This window comes from Myxocyprinus asiaticus, chromosome 21 (assembly GCF_019703515.2).
Source record: "Myxocyprinus asiaticus isolate MX2 ecotype Aquarium Trade chromosome 21, UBuf_Myxa_2, whole genome shotgun sequence".
NCBI classification, from domain to species: domain Eukaryota; kingdom Metazoa; phylum Chordata; class Actinopteri; order Cypriniformes; family Catostomidae; genus Myxocyprinus; species Myxocyprinus asiaticus.
The window spans coordinates 32,392,374-32,407,017 of NC_059364.1; the positions used below are offsets into that span (position 1 = coordinate 32,392,374).

Here is a 14,644-nt window from a genome sequence, read left to right on the forward strand (position 1 = left end):
GTTTGTTGCAGAAAAGCAGTATTTGAGTTTTGTGTGAGACACTGAAAAGTGTGAGAAATAAAAGAGTCTTACATTGGAGTGTTAACCTGTCTCCTGCTTCCCCCTTTCAAGAGAACTGAACAAAGTCAGAGACCTTGTCACAACAATGCTTTTAACAATACTTATCATCACCCTTAGTAACATTTATTATGTTCTGTAGTAACACAGTGACAGAAATGTTAGTTTCATATTAAATACTGTTTATTAGTAGGAATCTAATAGATTTTTTATATTAGTATTGTATTTTATGTAAATGTGTTTAGGCTATTATTATTTTTTTTTCCATAACAAATACTATAGACTATTTTTTAGAAAGACAGGCTAGTTTATATTTGATTTCCCACAGCAGTTTGAAGTAAAAAAAAAAAAAAAAAAATGTCACATTCAAAAGGTTCCAGATATTCAATGTAAAAATGAAATGCAATTAAGTAATTTATTAAGTAGTAATTAATTGCAATTATGTAACCACCTGACTTTGAGGTTGTGGATGGCAGTGTACCTCAGCCACATTCGAAGACCATTTTGGACCCAGGATAAACCCTGGTTGTGCCATAGTGTGTGTTTTGAAATAGCGAATGGTAGGTTACTTTGTGCAAATGAGCACAATAATAATATTAATTATTATTATTTGCCTTATAGGGATTAATTAGGTTTTGTTGAGGTCTTATGAATGAAAGATAGTAGCCTACTAGTATGAAATACACGCACAGGGCCACATTGAGGTTCTGCGGGGCCAGGGGCTTGAACGTTTCACCCGTTCAGTAATGCGGACCTGGCATCAGAATCTCACTCCAACAAGGTAACCAAACTTGGCAACCCTGGTCTCTAACATTTTGCCTAACCTATCTCCTTTTGTGTTCCACGAAAAAAAGAAAGTCAAACAAGTTTGGAACAATATCAGGGTGAGTAAATGATGACAGAATTCTTATTTTTGAGTGAACTATCTATCTAACTTTTATATAGCCATAGACTATCATTATTTAATATTCAGATACTTTATAACTGCTATGAGTAGTGAGTAGTGAAAAGACAAAAACAGGAAACAAATCTGACATCGACCCAAAAAGCGCCAGTTTGGATTTAATTTTTGCAGAGGAGGAACCGGAAATACGTAGTCTGTTGTATGTGCACACATCAGCATGACTCTAATGTCTGTATTAATGGATGCTTAGGAGGTATCTGTACGCATTGCAAGACGGCCTGGCTTGCAGGTCCAGTGCCTGTCTCACCACCACAGGAGGGTAAGTTAGGAGAGCAGAGCCGCTTCTTTTCTCTCTCTCTCGGGCGTTCAAAACGGAGCCTCTAACAGCGTTCGTGCAACAATGAGCTCGGGACAGCCGAGCGACAATGAGGAGCAGCGCGCCGCCAGCGTCCCCGAGCTGGAAGATGAGAAGGAGGACAGCGATGAGTACAGGGGCCCCACGAGACCGTCATATCCGCAAGCGGGCAGCGAGAGTGCCGGGGTGCAGGGCAGCTCCAGGCTCGAGTTGGCCGGAGACGACGGGACGGGCTCGAGGTGCAGGGTCTCGAGCGCATGCGACTCTCTTTTCTCGTGGATCTACAGGAGTACAGTCCGCAGGGGGCCGCTCGTAGACCCGGCTCGAGATCAGTACCGTACCATGACACGGCTTTATTCGTCCATGAGTCCGGCTGCGGATTCGGTGAACCTTAGTACACAAACCCACGGTGCTGTCTTTAACTTGGAGTACTCTCCGGACGGGTAAGCGCACCCCATCCGCAGTACAGAAGTTAAATGAAACATTTCTCACATCTGCAAAAAAATGGCCTCGATCGAACTTTTGATGCTGTGTGTGTGATACTAACGATAAGGATAATGACATGTAATAAAGCTACACTCAGATCCTTATGTGAATTGCATTTCTGATCTTGTTGTGCTGACAGATAGAGATGGGCTCCCCTGTCATCAGTCATTCCATGAAAACTAAATAATAACATTTTTATTATTAATAATACCACATTTAAAAACAAATTGTGCACACATCAAATTAATTGAAAATGTTTTTTTTTAAGTTCTTTGCAAAGTGCAAAGTAAAATTTGCCTATGTTTTTGTTTGTAAATTTTCTATAGGTGGTAAATTATAAAGGCTAGAAAGGAATCAAGCCTAAAATAGAGAAATACTGGCAAATCCAATATTAAAAATTATTAAAGTAACTAAAGAGACCCAGTAAGATTAAACATATGATAGTATATCCTTTAAAACTAGAAGGATGGTTTTTAAAGTAACCTAAACAATTTTGAATCATCTTAAGGGACATCTTATTGAACAATCACCTTTATATGTCTTTTGTAGGTCGGTTTTGACAGTTGCTTGTGAGCAGACAGAGGTGCTTTTGTTCGACCCCATTTCTTCCAGACATATCAAAACACTGGTGGAGGCTCACGAGGACTGTGTAAACAACATAAGGTACATGTGCACAAATGTATATAATATATAACAAAAGTTGGACATACAGCCACAACATTAAAACCACCTGCCTAATATTGCGTAGGTCCCCCTTGTGCCGCTAAATCAGCACCAACCCGCATCTCAAAATAGCATTCTGAAATGATGTTCTTCTCATCACAATTGTACAGAGTGGTTATCTGAGTTACCATAGACTTTGTCAGTTCAAACCAGTCTGGCCATTCTCTGTTGACTTCTCTCATCAACAAGGCATCTCCGTCCACAGAACTGCTGCTCACTAGGGATGGTCCCGAGTACTCAGGTGCTCGGACATGGCAGCAATCATCATCATGAAAACAATGATCGCTAGTGATCACGCATGATGTGACTTTTCACTTAATTCGAAATCCAGTGACAATTTCCTGACAACTAAACACACAAACAAAGTGGGAGCTTATTTTTAATTTTGAGATTGATTACGTTGTGGTTTTGAGGGGTACATTGATCATCAGATACGTCTCATAGCAACCAAACTGATTCAACACTGCAATGCTATCGTTACGATAATCAAAAGAGAGTGTAATTAACCGTGTTTTGAACACCTGTCTCTGCAAAATGTTTGCTAAACATGTTTTATTGTCATTTCATGTAAGAACTTTGACTCGTTAATGGATATTATTTAATAAAAGTAAATGTTTGTCACTGACCATAAACCTCCCTGCCCTGCGTGAAGTAACACGCACCTGCATCTCGACGAAATGGGAGTTGAAGATTTCTGCATGAGTTTCCAAGTTAGATGTCCACTATAAAGTGAAAATCCCAGAAGATCAGCAGTTACAGAAATACTCAAACCAGCCCATCTGGCACCAACAATCATCCAAGCGATTATCTAATCAGCCAATCATGTGGCAGCAGTGCAGTGCATAACATCATCCATTGTCTCATGTTGTACCAAACCTGTATGATTTTCGATCTTCATGGAACACAAAATGAGATTTTAGGCAGAATGTTGGCCTCAGTCGTTGTAAATTTCATGGCATCTTTTTTTATCCATACAAAGACAGCGAATGGTGACTGAGGCTGTCATTCTGCCTAATATCTTCCTTTCGTGTTTCACAGAAAGTCATATGAGTTTGGAACAAATTGAGGGTGAGTAAATGATGACAGAATTGTAATTTTAGGCGAAGTATCCCCTTAGTGAGGATGACCACCGTGTTGTCTGTTTATGCTGTTTTATGACTGATGTTATATACTGTTCAGGTTTCTTGATAACCGACTGTTTGCGACCTGCTCTGACGATACCACTATTGCATTGTGGGACTTGCGGAAACTCAACTCGAAGGTGTGCACATTGCATGGCCACGCCAGCTGGGTCAAGAACATAGAGTATGACACGCACACTCGTCTGCTTGTCACATCTGGATTTGATGGAAATGTCATCACCTGGGATACCAACAGGTATGTTGTTTGTGATTGGGATGCGGGGTCCTGTCTCAGTTAAGAGTGCATGTGTGAGTATTGTGTGCAACTGTAAATCATTCGGCCTGCTGTGTGTTTAGGTTCACAGAAGAAGGCTGCCCCCACAAGAAGTTTTTCCACACACGCTATCTAATGCGGATGCGTCTGACTCCAGACTGCAGTAAGATGTTGATCTCCACATCCTCTGGTTACCTGCTCATCTTACATGACCTTGACCTCACCCAGAGCCTTGAGGTCGGCAGCTACCGCATCCTACGGGCCCGCAGAGCTCCGCTCAGCACAGGTATATACATACCATGTAGCTTAAGGCTAGGTGGCATGAAATTTTAAGCAGTGACAGAAGTGTCCTGCAGTGTGACATGCTATATGGCATTTAAGTCTTAATTTGAACAAACTTATTAATTCTTCTATAACTATTATACATGCAGCAGTTTTTATGACCATGTTAATTGAGAGATAAAAAGTTATGAAAAATTATGGAAAAACTTAAAAGAAATGACAACCAGTTACAGCTCCAAAAAATATAAACTTTCCGTTATGTATTCATATAGTATGTATATTTAAAGAGTAGTTCACCCAAAAATGAAAATTCTCTCATTATTTACTCACCCTCATGCCATCCCAGATGTGTATGACTTTCTTTCTTCTGCAGCACACAAAGATTTTTAGAAGAATATCTTAGATCTGTATGTCCAGTGCAAGTGAATGGTGACCAGACCTGAAGCTCCAAAAGCACACAAAGACAGCATAAAAGTAATCCATAAGACTCCAGTGGTTAAATCTATATCTTAAGTCCTTTTTTTACTATAATTTCTCCTCCCTGCCCAGTAGGTGGCGATATGCACAAAGAATGCAAAAAAAAAAAAAAAAAAAAGAAGAAGAATTTGGAAGTGAAAGTGGAGATTTATAGTACAAATGATTAAATATTGATCTGTTTCTCACCCACATGGATCATAGTACTTCAGAAGACATGGATTAAACCACTGGAGTTGTATGGATAATTTTAATGCTGCCTTTATATGCTTTTTGGAGCTTCCAAGTTCTGGCCACCATTCCCTTGCATTGTATGGACCTACAGAGCTGAATTATTCTTCTAGAAATCTTTGTTTGTGTTCAGCAGAAGAAAGAAAGTCATACACATCTGGGATGGCATGAGGGTGAGTAAATGATGAGAGAAGTTTAGTTTTTGGGTGAACTATCACTTTAATCTAAAATTCAGATTTTTATTAAAAAACATTCATGTCAATGTTATTTGTCAACCACACATTTCCAAAAATTTAATGAACACTGAGATCTGAAATTAAGAGATGAGAGGCAATTTGGAAATGTAGTAATATTCAATGGTTGATATTTGCTATTGAACAATCAGAAATGTCAGTTGTTCTGTACTTATCTGACACAGTGCTACAACTATAAAGGTTAATTGTGTGGCAAAAAGTAATTTTGTACTTGACCTTATCATCATTATTGAGATTACATTTTTTCTTCCTCTCAAAAGGTTCATCAGCAGGTTCCAGGTCAGGAGGTACTCGTCATACTGGTGACAGCAAAGTCCATCCACACAGAGAGGGTAAAGGTCAATTGGAATGATTTTAATACACTACAATAATAAAGTTGTGCAAATATTAGTTTAGTCTTTTTATTAGTAATTTTTGTTTAGCAGTTTTCTGCAGTTTTTTTTTATTTTTATTGTACTCAAACCAACTATAGGTACAATTAACATTTCCTGCAGTAGCTATTATTTGAAGCTATTTAGAATCGATGGCAGTGCCCCTAATATTATTTCATTTGCAATTAACAGTTAATCAATTAAAAAAATTTATATTGCTCTTCCACCATTGAATTTTAGGTTAATTCTTTTGCTTCTGAACAGGTTTGAACCCCAAAGTTTTCTTTGCCCAGGTTTGTCAGCCAGAAACAGTCTAGAAGTTTTAACTCCAGAGATCCCAGGTGAGAGGGACCGTGGAAATTGCATCACCTCCTTGCAACTGCATCCAAAGGGCTGGGCCACATTGCTGCGATGTTCCAGCAACATGGACGACCAGGAGGTCAGTGACTTGTGGGTGGAAAGTACAGGATGTTCCTTGTAGACAACAGCCTCAGATGGCACTCCCGTGGACCGCACACAGTCAGTTAGCTAACAGTTAGCTGACTGTGTGATCCATATTGCACACAAAACTGGAATGCATGGTACTTTGTCAGAGATATATTAACACATTGACTACGTTTACATGCACTTAAGAAAAGGTTTATTCAAATCCAGTGAGTGCTGAGTCACTCCAGCCAGGTCTCCTAAGCAACCAAATTGGCCCGGTTGCTAGGGAGGGTAGAGTCACATGGGGTAACCTCCTCGTGGTCGCTATAATGTGGTTCTCGCTCTCGGTGGGGCGCGTGGTGAGTTGTGCGTGGATGCCGTAGAGAATAGCGTGAAGCCTCCACATGTGCTATGTCTACCAGATCGAGGCGAGTCACTACGCCACGAGGACTTGGGCATTGGGAATTGGGCATTCCAAATTGGGGAGAAAAAAAAAGGTTTATTCCAGGGTTTTTGCAGAATGCTGCATTTTGAAACGTTGTGTAAACAAGAACGCCCATTTCCTTACGCCGTTTAAGGGATTAAGAGAAAGCGGTTTAACACTTCAAGGTTTCTCCAAGAGAACGCGGCTTAATGTGGTCATATAAACGCGGCTTAATGTGGTCATGTAAACGCGTAAGCGGCGCTCTGGACAGACTGGATAACAATCGTCATAGAATGGAGCCCAACAACAAGTCAACACATCAGAAAGAATTCAACATTTCTGGGAGTACAGTGGGAAAAGCACATACACTATAAACTATACCCATTTATACACACCAAATATTGACTACTGTCCCTGACGTTCGCATATATGTGCTCGTACATTGGGGGAATCCCGGAGTTTTAAGTAAGAGGGAAACCGCACTATTACATTGCAATTCTGCTGCAGGTCGCAATAGAAAGTTAAGGAAACAAACACAGAAACAACTCTGGAAATAAAGCGAACCAATGGAGAATAAAATAATGAAGACTGACTCAGATACCATGTTTGTTATTTACACAAGTGTTGCGGGGAAATTACGTTGCTGTGGAGAAATCTTACTGACCTAGCTGCATGTGTAGGGGAGTAAAGAATAAGCCGCTTATACAGTGCATGTAAACGGGAACACCACTCATACAGTGCATGTAAATGGGAACGCCACTTTCTCGCAATAAGCCGCTTTCTGGTGTCCATATAAACGTAGTCAGCGTGGCAATTTTTTTATCAAATTGGCTGATTTTCAGATATTCAGACTTTTGTTTGAGGCATTTAGTAGCCAGATAATCCTGCCCCAAAAATGGCACATAAAACCAAAACAAACTTTTCCTGTCTAAGTTTGCGGGTTCTTGTTCAGAGTAAGCTGCAATGTGGACCAGCCCTTGTGCCGTTTAGTCAAAGGTTACGCTAGACTAGCATGGTGGTGGAACTGTGTAACAGATTTAATTTTAGCCATTTTATCAGTCTTTCTTTGTCTTTCATGTCTCTCAGTGGACGTGTGTGTATGAGTTTCAAGAGGGAGCCCCACCTCGACCCCCAGTGTCTCCTCGCTGCTCTCTGCGCCTCACGCACTACATTGAGGAGGCCAACGTCGGCCGTGGCTACATTAAGGAGCTGTGCTTCAGCCCTGATGGACGGCTCATTTGCTCGCCTTATGGTTATGGTGTGCGCTTGCTGGCCTTCGATGAGAACTGTGCAGAGCTGGTGGACTGTATGCCTGTACGGACGGCTCTGCTGCGGGAGGTCCGCTCCATCTACTCTCACAGCGATGTGGTGCTCACCACAAAGTTCTCGCCCACTCACTGTCAGTTCGCATCTGGCTGCCTCAGTGGACGTGTCGCTTTGTACCAACCACACTTTTAACCATGAACATTGAAATTGATTGTTAACTATTTCTTGGACTTTGAAGAGGTTGCAAGTGGCAGAGGTATTTAATAGGTCAGACAAATGTTGATGGTGCATATTGGGAGAAGTAAACTACCTTAAGCTGTGTGTCGGGTCACAGCATTGTGTGTGCATGTGTATGACCTTGTACAAGCGAGTTTGTCATTTTCAGATGTAATTGTTCTTTACACTGTGTAAACATTTAAAACTTATCAATGTGCAGTATGTAAAGAAAACAGCATTTAATTTTTTTCATTTTTGGAGGTTGAATGTGGTCAGTCACAGATGTGAGCATTACGCTGTTTCCTAACCAGGAAAGAAGTTGCAAGCGCTAAAACGCTGTTCCAAATAAACAAAGCCAAAACAGGTTGCGAATCAACGAAATTGTTGATTGCTTTGTTTCTATTTTGTGTAGCCCCATCCATGGAGATATCAGATTTGCCCAAAATCCTTTCTGGAAAAATTGTCTTCTGATTGGGCAAGATTGTGTAGCTTCACATAGCAGTTTCGCATTCAGTGAAGACAAATTGCCAAACATTTTAGTCTTTGCCATGCCATATTTTTTTTTCAGAAACTTTTTTTCTGGAAGTAAGTTGCACTTTTCTAACTAACTGTTTGTTTGTTTTATTTGTACTGCTTGTCCTTAACACTAACTGAGGTCTGATTTGTAGATTGTCGAAGCAGTACTGTGTACGTTTAAGTGCTAGAATGAACACAATTACTGCCGACTGGTTGACTGAATTGTCAGGAGAATTTTGTTTTTTCTGGACTGTACTTGGACAATCAGTGGTCACGGGTTAATCCCAAAATGTTCTAATGGTCATCGGTGAGAACTCTGGACATGGGACAAGGTATCTGTGGGTCATTAGAAAGTATTAAAAGGTATTAAATCAATTTGGTGAAAAATAAGGCCATTAAAAAGTCGTCTTCTTCATATGAGGTTTTATGGCGGTTTGCAAGCCAGCTTCCGGTGCATTACCGCCACTGACCAGACTGGAGTGTGAAGCATCAATGGAAGGTAATGAAATTCTCCTTATTTTAAGATATCTTAATATTGCACTATATTTTTTCATTTGTTCTGCAGATCCTTTAAGCAAAGTTTGCAGTTTAAATGTTTCTTCACCTGTATTACTACTTCAATAAGCTCTGACCTTTCTTTTGCATACTTTGTACATTTAATTAGTACATGCTCTATTGTCTCTGCTTGACCACAATTATTACACTGTCCTTTTTCATGTTTTCCTATTATACATAATGAATGATTTAGCCCAGTATGACCTATTCGGATGCGAATGATAACTGAATCTTCCTTCCTGTTATTATAAACTATTCTCTCATTGCCTGCTTGTCGCTGAATATTATACAGATGTCTGCCCTTAGTTTCACTGTTCCATGCTTCTTGCCATTCATTATTAACATGTTCTTTAATTTTTCCTTTAATCTCTTCCTTACTGAGTGTCACTTGTACGTCTATATCCATGTGCTTTAGTGCTTGTTTAGCTAGTTTATCGACAAATTCATTACCCTTGACTCCCACATGAGCTGGTACCCACAAAAACATTAAGCTTATATTTTTTATTCTTTTTTTCTTTTTATTCTTTTTTTTCCATTACAATTTTGTATTGATTTGACAACACAAACAGCACGGAATCCCCCCTCAGAAACCGAATAACAACAGACACACATACAAGCAGACAGTCCAAAGAAAATACTCAATGACATAAAAAAAAAACCCCCACAAAAAATTAATCAACAAAAAAGAAAAAGGGTTCCACACATCAATCAATTACATACATCCAATTCAAACTGTCCTCTACTGCTCCTCCCTGGCAACCCTCTAAGAAGGCCAAATAAGTGCTCTACTTGTCAAAGGCACCCAAACTGCCCAGCCTTCTATGCAACACCTTTTCAAACCTTTCATGAAATGAGGGCGCACCAGCTGACTTCCATCCCCCAAGAATCACCTTCCTGACGATCATCACGCTGGTAAGGACCCAGTTTTTTATATGTTTATTCCCTACGTTAATACCCGCCCCATCACCTAAAATACAAAGTTTGGGGCAGAGTAAAATCTGGGTGCTCAAGACTTCACAGACATAACTCTGAACCCTCGACCAAAACTCTTGAATCTTAGTACAGAACCAAAAAACGTGGGCTATGTCCCCATCCTCCAACTGGCAAGTAGGTGTGTCTTTAAGGCCAAGCCTATACAATCTAGAGGGAGTCCAATAAAAACGATGCAGAATCTTAAATTTAATGAGCTTGCCTACACATAGATTTGACAATTTTAAAAATCCTACCCCATTCTTAATCCTCCAATACTAAATTCAAGTCTATCTCCCATATCTTCTTAAGAGATGTTAAAACCCCGTCCACTAGTCTCTGAATTAGCCAGGAATAGTATGCTGAAGCCTTGTGACCCTTTCCAAAAGCAGCAAGTACCATCTCATGAGCGTCTGCCGCTTTAGGGGGCAGCGTATTATACCCAAAGATGGTACAAATTAGATGGCACAGTTGTAAGTACCTGAAGAATTGAGATCTGAGAACCCCAAACCGCTGTATGATATTTTCAAAGGATCTCAACGCTACATTTTCATACAGGTCACCCAGCGTAGCAACTCCCTTTTCAATCCATTCTGTCCAGCAGAAAGGGGACTTATTAATGCACAATTTAGGGTTTAACCAAATACTTGCAGCAATGTTCAGGTAAATGTCTGAACTGAACACGCGGGAAACTTTTGTCCACATTAAATGCATGTGCGAGATAACGGGATGTGTCTTTACTTCTCCGGGCAGCTTGGTATAAAGACTTTGCAATGGCAAGATAGGGGCAAGCACCTCCTGATCAATAAAGAGCCAGGGAGGAGCTCTCTCAGGTGGAAGTGACCAATGCGCCAAATGTCTGAGACCAAAAGCATAATAGTAAAACAAAATCTTGGGGAGACCTAACCCACCTTTGTTAATTGGCCTGTGTAACATGTTAGAATGCATCAAAGGATGTTTACCATTCCAGTTAAAGGATTTAGCTATACTATCAAATTGTTTAAAATAAAAGAGGGGAACTTCAATGGGGAGAGACTGTAGTAGGTAGTTGAATTTTGGAATACAATTCATTTTTATAACATTAACCCTCCCAATCATTGATAAATGTAATGAAGCCCACCTGTCCACATCGCTCGAAAACCTTTTTATTAAAAGGTAAAATTAACTCTAAATCACACAAATTTTCTGGGAATAAAATACTCAAATGCTTAATGCCCTGTTTGGGCCACTGAAAGACGCCGGCTGAAAAGCCGTTACCGGGCAGTACACTGTCAGAGCCAAAGCTTCGGATTTAGACCAATTAACTCTGTATCCAGAGAATTTAGAAAAGGAATTGATAATTCTGTGGAGGCAAGGCGTAGATCTAGTAGGGTCGGAGACAAATAATAAAATATCATCTGCGTAAAGCAAAAGCTTATGCACCATAGCTCCCGCCACCACCCCTGGAAAATCATCCTCCTTTCTTATCGCGGCTGCTAATTGTTCCAGGGCAAGACAGAACAATAATGGGGAAAGAGGGCAACCCTGCCGTGTGCCCCTATCCAAAGTAAAATAATCTGAAATTAATCCATTTGTTTGTACTGCCGCTACAGGGTGTCAATAAAGTAACTTCATCCAATAAATGTATTCCCAAACCCGTATATTTCCAAAATCTTAAAAAGATAATCCCATTCTAACTTATCAAATGCCATTTCGGCGTCAAGTGAGATGGCAGCGACCGGAGTCTGATTATTCGCCACTGACCACATGATTTTGATGAAACGCCTAATGTTATCAGAAGAGCTACGGCCCAGAATAAACCCCACCTGATCTATATGTATAAGAGATGTCATGACTTAATCGGTTAGCCAAAATGTTTGACTATTTTAATGTCTAGCTGGATCAGGGAGATTGGACAATAACTCTTACACTCGCTTGGATCTTTGTCCTTTTTAAGAATCAGACTGATCCGGGCTTGTGTCATGGTTGGGGGAAGCTTTCCATTCTTTAATGATTCCATGTAAACTTCTAGCAAAAGTGGAGCCAGTTCTGTAGCATAAGATCTAAAAAATTCAGCGGCAAAGCCATCTGGCCCCGGAGTCTTGCCTGTTGGCAAGGCCTTAATTACCTCGCCAAGCTCCTCTAAGTTTATCTCAAAATCAAGAGAATTGTTTTGCTCCGTCATCAGTTTAGGGAGTTCTAATTGTTCCACAAAGTTTCTAATATCTTCATTAGTAGACGAAGACGTGGAACTATAGAGATCAAGATAGAATTCCTTAAAAGCATTATTAATATCAATGGCTGAGGTAAATATTTCACCACCAGCAGATTTCACAGAGGGAATGGTAGAAAAAGACTCTCTATGCTTTATATATCTAGCCAGAAGTTTTCCTACTTTGTCCCCTGACTCAAATTATGACTGTCTTGCCCTGAATAGCCAAAACTCCTCCTTCCACAACAAAATAGTGTTATATCTGTATTTCAATCGGGTCAATTCTCTGAGGCCATCAGACGACATTTTGCACTTCAGCTCTGCCTCGGCACTTTTAATATTTCATTCCAACGCCACGAGTTCTCGTGCTTTTGATTTTTTGATGAATGAGGCATACTGTATGATCCGACCCCTAAGAACCACCTTAAGTGCCTCCCAAGCCACGCCCACAGAGGATACTGAGGACCAGTTGGTCTCCATATAAACATTGATTTCAGTCTTTAACATTTGTTGAAATTCAGGATTTTGCAAAAGAGATACATTAAAAGCGCCAACTATATGATTTCTTTTTCTCCATATGTGGCAACACCTCTAAACTCACCAGGGCATGATCTGAGACTAAAATGTTTCCAATTGAGCAATCAACAACAGATGAAATGAGGGACTTGGATATAAAAAAAAAAATCTAATCTAGAATAAATCTTATGGACTGATGAAAACTATTTATAGTCCCTACCGGATGGGTTCAAAAGTCTCCAAATATCTGTAAGACCAAGTTTTTTACACATCCTTATATTTTTTTATTCTTAACAAACTTGCGAGAATCTCATAGATAATGTCTTGCCTTGAAGAATGTAGTCCACATGCAAGGCTTGCCAATGCTGCATGAGAGTCAGTACATATCACTACTATCCTTGGTTTTACATCTTCTACCCACTGGAGAGCTATCAACACGGCAACTAATTCCGTTGCATACACAGATATATGATCTGTTATTCTTTTCTTAATACTGTTTTGGGATATTGGAATATAAACTGCAGCAGCTGTGTGACCAGAGAGTGGAACTTTGGATCCATCAGTGTATATATGTAGCCTTGATGAATACACCTGATCTAAATACTGCTGGATAATAACCTCCTTAGGGACATCTTTCTCATTCTTGATTTTGTTTTGGAATTGTAGGTCAATAATAGGCATAGGATATATCCATGGGGGAACATTAGATAAAACCACAGTAGGGCTGACTGCATATTCTGCAATACCAATTGTCTGTGCTTCCCTATTAGCAGTCCATCCAAAGCTTTTAATGTTGTTATTTCCATGTTCCCAAAACTCCTCCAGCATGCTCTTTACTGGATGACTCTTTATGACCTTTCACATTAACCCAATAAGTCATTCTCAGTTTATACCTATGAAGATATAAAGGAGCTTCCCCGACTTCTACCTGCAATGCTGGAATTGGATATGTTTTAAAAGCCCCACAGCATATTCTCAGGGCTTGCGCCTGCACTGCTTCTATCTTTTTAATTATGGATGCAGATGCAAATCCATAAGCTATACTCCTGTAATCCAAATTTGATTTGATTAATGTACAGTATATTTTGTTCAGTGACAATCTACAAGCTCCCCATTCAACTCCTGATAAACATCGGAGAATGTTTATTCCTGTTTTACACTTCTCAGTCAGCTTTTTAGTGTGTGCTCCAAATGTCAGTCTAGGTTCCATCCATACACCAAGGTATATTACTACTGAAACTTGTTTCCAGTACCTGTTTATATCATTTCAATTTAACCTCTGGTACAGCTTTCCTTTTTGTGAAACGCATGACTTGAGTTTTAGCCACTGATAATCTGAAACTCCACTTTTCCCCATGTCTCCACTTCACCAACTGCTTTCTGTAAACTTTGTGACACATATGTAATATTACATCCTCTTTTCCATATTGTCTCATCATCTGCATAAAGTGACCTTCCTATGTCTCCTTTAATATGACAAAAAATGTCATTTATCATAATATTAAATAATACTGGACTACATACACTCCCTTGTGGAGATCCATTGTCTATCTTGTATGTTTTAGAATACTCTGCTCCTACCCTAACTTGTACTGTTTTTGTTTTTTCAAGAAGAAAATCCATAATTCAGTTATACATCTTTCCTCCAATTCCCATACTTTTAAGTTTTATTAGAAGCCCCTCTTTCCAAAGCATATCATATTTTGATCATATGTCGAAAAAAACGCACCTACCATTACCTCTCTATTTACTTGTTCTTTTCTAATATCTGCTTCCAGACATAACACAGCATCCACAGTGCTGCAACCTGCCAGAAATCCTCTCTGATATGGAAGAATAAGTCCTTTTAGTTCCATTATATAATTTAGTCTATACAGTGGCATGCAAAAGTTTGGGCACCCCTGATCAAAATTTCTGTTGCTGTGAATAGCTAAGCGAGCAAAAGATGGCCTGGTTTCCAAAAGGCTTAATATTAAAGATGACACATTTCTTTAATATTTTAAGCAATTTTACTTTTTTATATTAATCTTTAA

The 14,644-nt window shown here is 39.7% G+C and overlaps 1 protein-coding gene across 2 annotated transcripts; it reads left to right on the forward strand.

The window, feature by feature from the left end:
* Positions 1-1,151: 1,151 nt before the first annotated feature.
* On the forward strand, positions 1,152-8,245 carry wdr32 (WD repeat domain 32). Of its 2 annotated transcripts, none has more exons than XM_051648846.1 (7): positions 1,152-1,759; positions 2,352-2,465; positions 3,705-3,902; positions 4,004-4,206; positions 5,422-5,499; positions 5,826-5,971; positions 7,469-8,245. In XM_051648846.1, exons 1-7 carry the CDS (start codon positions 1,362-1,364, stop codon positions 7,838-7,840), a joined length of 1,509 nt encoding a protein of 502 aa, XP_051504806.1. In that variant the 5' UTR covers positions 1,152-1,361; the 3' UTR covers positions 7,841-8,245. The 2 variants fall into 2 exon arrangements, with proteins under 2 accessions (XP_051504806.1, XP_051504807.1); XM_051648847.1 differs by having other exon boundaries at positions 5,422-5,493.
* Positions 8,246-14,644: the final 6,399 nt, after the last annotated feature.

Coding starts and splice junctions, on each gene's coding strand:
- wdr32 (XM_051648846.1), top strand. CDS start 1,362: ATGAGCTCGGGACAGCCGAGCGACAATGAGGAGCAGCGCGCCGCCAGC. Junction 1,760..2,351: donor TTGGAGTACTCTCCGGACGG/GTAAGCGCACCC, acceptor TGTCTTTTGTAG/GTCGGTTTTGACAGTTGCTT. Junction 5,972..7,468: donor GCAACATGGACGACCAGGAG/GTCAGTGACTTG, acceptor CATGTCTCTCAG/TGGACGTGTGTGTATGAGTT.